Here is a 2500-nt window from a genome sequence, read left to right on the forward strand (position 1 = left end):
CTCACCAACTGGCCAGGCTTTTTACATGGGAAAAAAGACCAACACTCCACTTAGCAAAATACCAAAAATGAACACCTGGACTGCTTCCTGTGGTGAGTTTGATATTTTTGAAGACATAATTAATAATGGTGGTAATAGACAGGTTCAATTGTACCTTTAAAACCTTACACGGGTATTGTACCTTTAAAACCTTACACAGGTATTGTACCTTTAAAACCTTACACGGGTATTGTACCTTTAAAACCTTACACGGGTATTGTACCTTTAAAACCTTACACGGGTAATGAAGAACAGTGTCTAACCTTTTTATTGGTCGCTTCTTATCAAGAGCAACGAAAAATATGGCACATTTACCTCACCTACTTTACCTGCAGCCCAGCACAAGTTTTACGGATTCGTCGTGTCTACGAGTACAGTGAATCAATAACCTCTTGGAACAAATGAGCCCAACAAATAAACAATGAACAGATTCTGGACTGATAACGTTGCAAACTCAAGAAGAAGAAAAAATCCCAAGAGAGGTAAGTTCATGGAAAGTTTGATCGTGAAAGAAAACATTCACCAAGATAGAAAGAAAGAAAAAAAGACGTAAAGAAACAACAACGAACGAACAATCAAACAAACACAAAGAAAGAAAGAAAGAATGAAAGAAAGCAAGAAAGACGAAACAAACAAAAATCAACGAACGTGTATGTTGCAGCGGAAAAAATTGGCGCGTTGTCGTTTTCGTCAGTAACCGTCAAAGTGACGGTGGCAGTGACAGTATTCGTTCCATCGCTGGCTGTTACCAGAATGCTGTAAGAGCTACCTCCTACTTCCCTATCCAACGACGACGACAACAAAATGGCGCCTGTTGCAGAGTTTATGGTGAACTTCGTCTGCGGAGAGCTAGCATCGAAAGCGTAGATTATCACCCCATCTGGAGTATTGTTGGAATCGCTGTCTGTGGCTGTTACTTGAACCACTGGGTTTCCTACCGCTAAGCTTTCACTCTTTGATACTGCATAAGTGGCTGAAAATATAAAAGGTAAAGTGTTTTTTTACAACCAATATTCTCTTGACACAATGTCTGATTCGGATGTCTTTCTCTCTTTCCCTCTATTTCTTTCGTTCTCTCTCTCTCTATCTCTCTCTCTCTCTCTCTCTCTCTCTCTCTCTCTCTCTCTCTCTCTCTCTCTCTCTCTCTCTTACTAGCTCTAGCTCTCTCTCGCTCTCTCTCACACACACACAAACACACATACAGACACACTCACACACACACACACACACTCACACACACACACACTCACACACACGCACACACACACACACACACACACACACACACACACACACACACACACACACACACACTCACACACCCACACACTCACACACACACTCACACTCACACAAACACACACACACACACACACTCACACACACACACACACACACACACACAAACACACACACACAAACGCACTAATCACAAAATATTGATATCATACCCCTCGATGTGTTCATCACGCGTTCTTTAGACTCATCAAGTTACAGACAGCTTCCCAACTACAGCATTAATTCTCAACGGCCGATCCAGGGCTCCAGCCAACTTCAGGCGTCCTACCCAATATCGACTGAAAGATCGAGCCACCTTCCCCTCCCCCACCATACCCCCACCCCTTTTTAACCACTTTATCTAAAGTCGACCGGCACGGTTGGTCTAGTGGTAAGGCGTCCGCCCCGTGATCGGGAGGTCGTGGGTTCGAACCCCGGCCGGGTCATACCTAAGACTTTAAAATTGGCAATCTAGTGGCTGCTCCGCCTGGCGTCTGGCATTATGGGGTTAGTGCTAGGACTGGTTGGTCCGGTGTCAGAATAATGTGACTGGGTGAGACATGAACCCTGTGCTGCGACTTCTGTCTTGTGTGTGGCGCACGTTATATGTCAAAGCAGCACCGCCCTGATATGGCCCTTCGTGGTCGGCTGGGCGTTAAGCAAACAAACAAACAAATCTAAAGTCGGGGTGACACCCGGGAGCAAGCCCCAAATGGTTTTCCCGTGAGGACACAAAACAGCACTTGTCAGAGCTTACCCGGAGAAAAGACAGGCGAGGCCTCGTTGACCGCTGTGACCGTCACAGAGCCCGAGATGTCCACGTTGTTGGTCCCGTCCGACACTCGGATGGTCAGCGGGTACTGCGTCGTGCCGCCATCATAGTCCAGCAGCGCCTTGACCTGCAGCACGTTGCTGTTCATCTCGAACTTCGTGGCGTCACCGCTCTGCAGGGTGTACGTCAGCGTAGTCGGCGTGACGTCACCATCCGTACACGTCAGAGTCAAGATCGCGGTGTTTGCGGCTGAGGGCTCAGCGACGGGCAGGGCGAAAGTGTTGACGTTGCAAGAAGGCGTGTTGTCATTGAGGTCAGTCACACTCACGGTGAGGGACACGGTGGCTGTGTTGGCTCCTCCCCCTTGTTCCGTGGCCTTGATGGTCAGTGTGTGCACCTGGGTGGTGTCAG

At 47.6% G+C, this 2500-nt stretch overlaps 1 protein-coding gene across 1 annotated transcript in view; it reads right to left on the reverse strand.

The window, feature by feature from the left end:
• Positions 1 to 2500, reverse strand: part of LOC138964541 (protocadherin Fat 4-like) — a 64785-nt gene that overhangs the window by 45453 nt on the left and 16832 nt on the right. The window contains exons 12-13 of the mRNA XM_070336525.1: positions 2075 to 2500; positions 688 to 1012 (exon numbers count right to left, since the gene is read on the reverse strand). The exon at positions 2075 to 2500 is cut by the window's right edge and continues 330 nt beyond it. Coding sequence (XP_070192626.1) covers positions 688 to 1012; positions 2075 to 2500 — 751 coding nt within the window. The remainder of the gene's footprint in view (positions 1 to 687; positions 1013 to 2074) is intronic.

Source organism: Littorina saxatilis, linkage group LG4 (assembly GCF_037325665.1).
Source record: "Littorina saxatilis isolate snail1 linkage group LG4, US_GU_Lsax_2.0, whole genome shotgun sequence".
Classification (NCBI taxonomy): Eukaryota; Metazoa; Mollusca; class Gastropoda; order Littorinimorpha; family Littorinidae; genus Littorina; species Littorina saxatilis.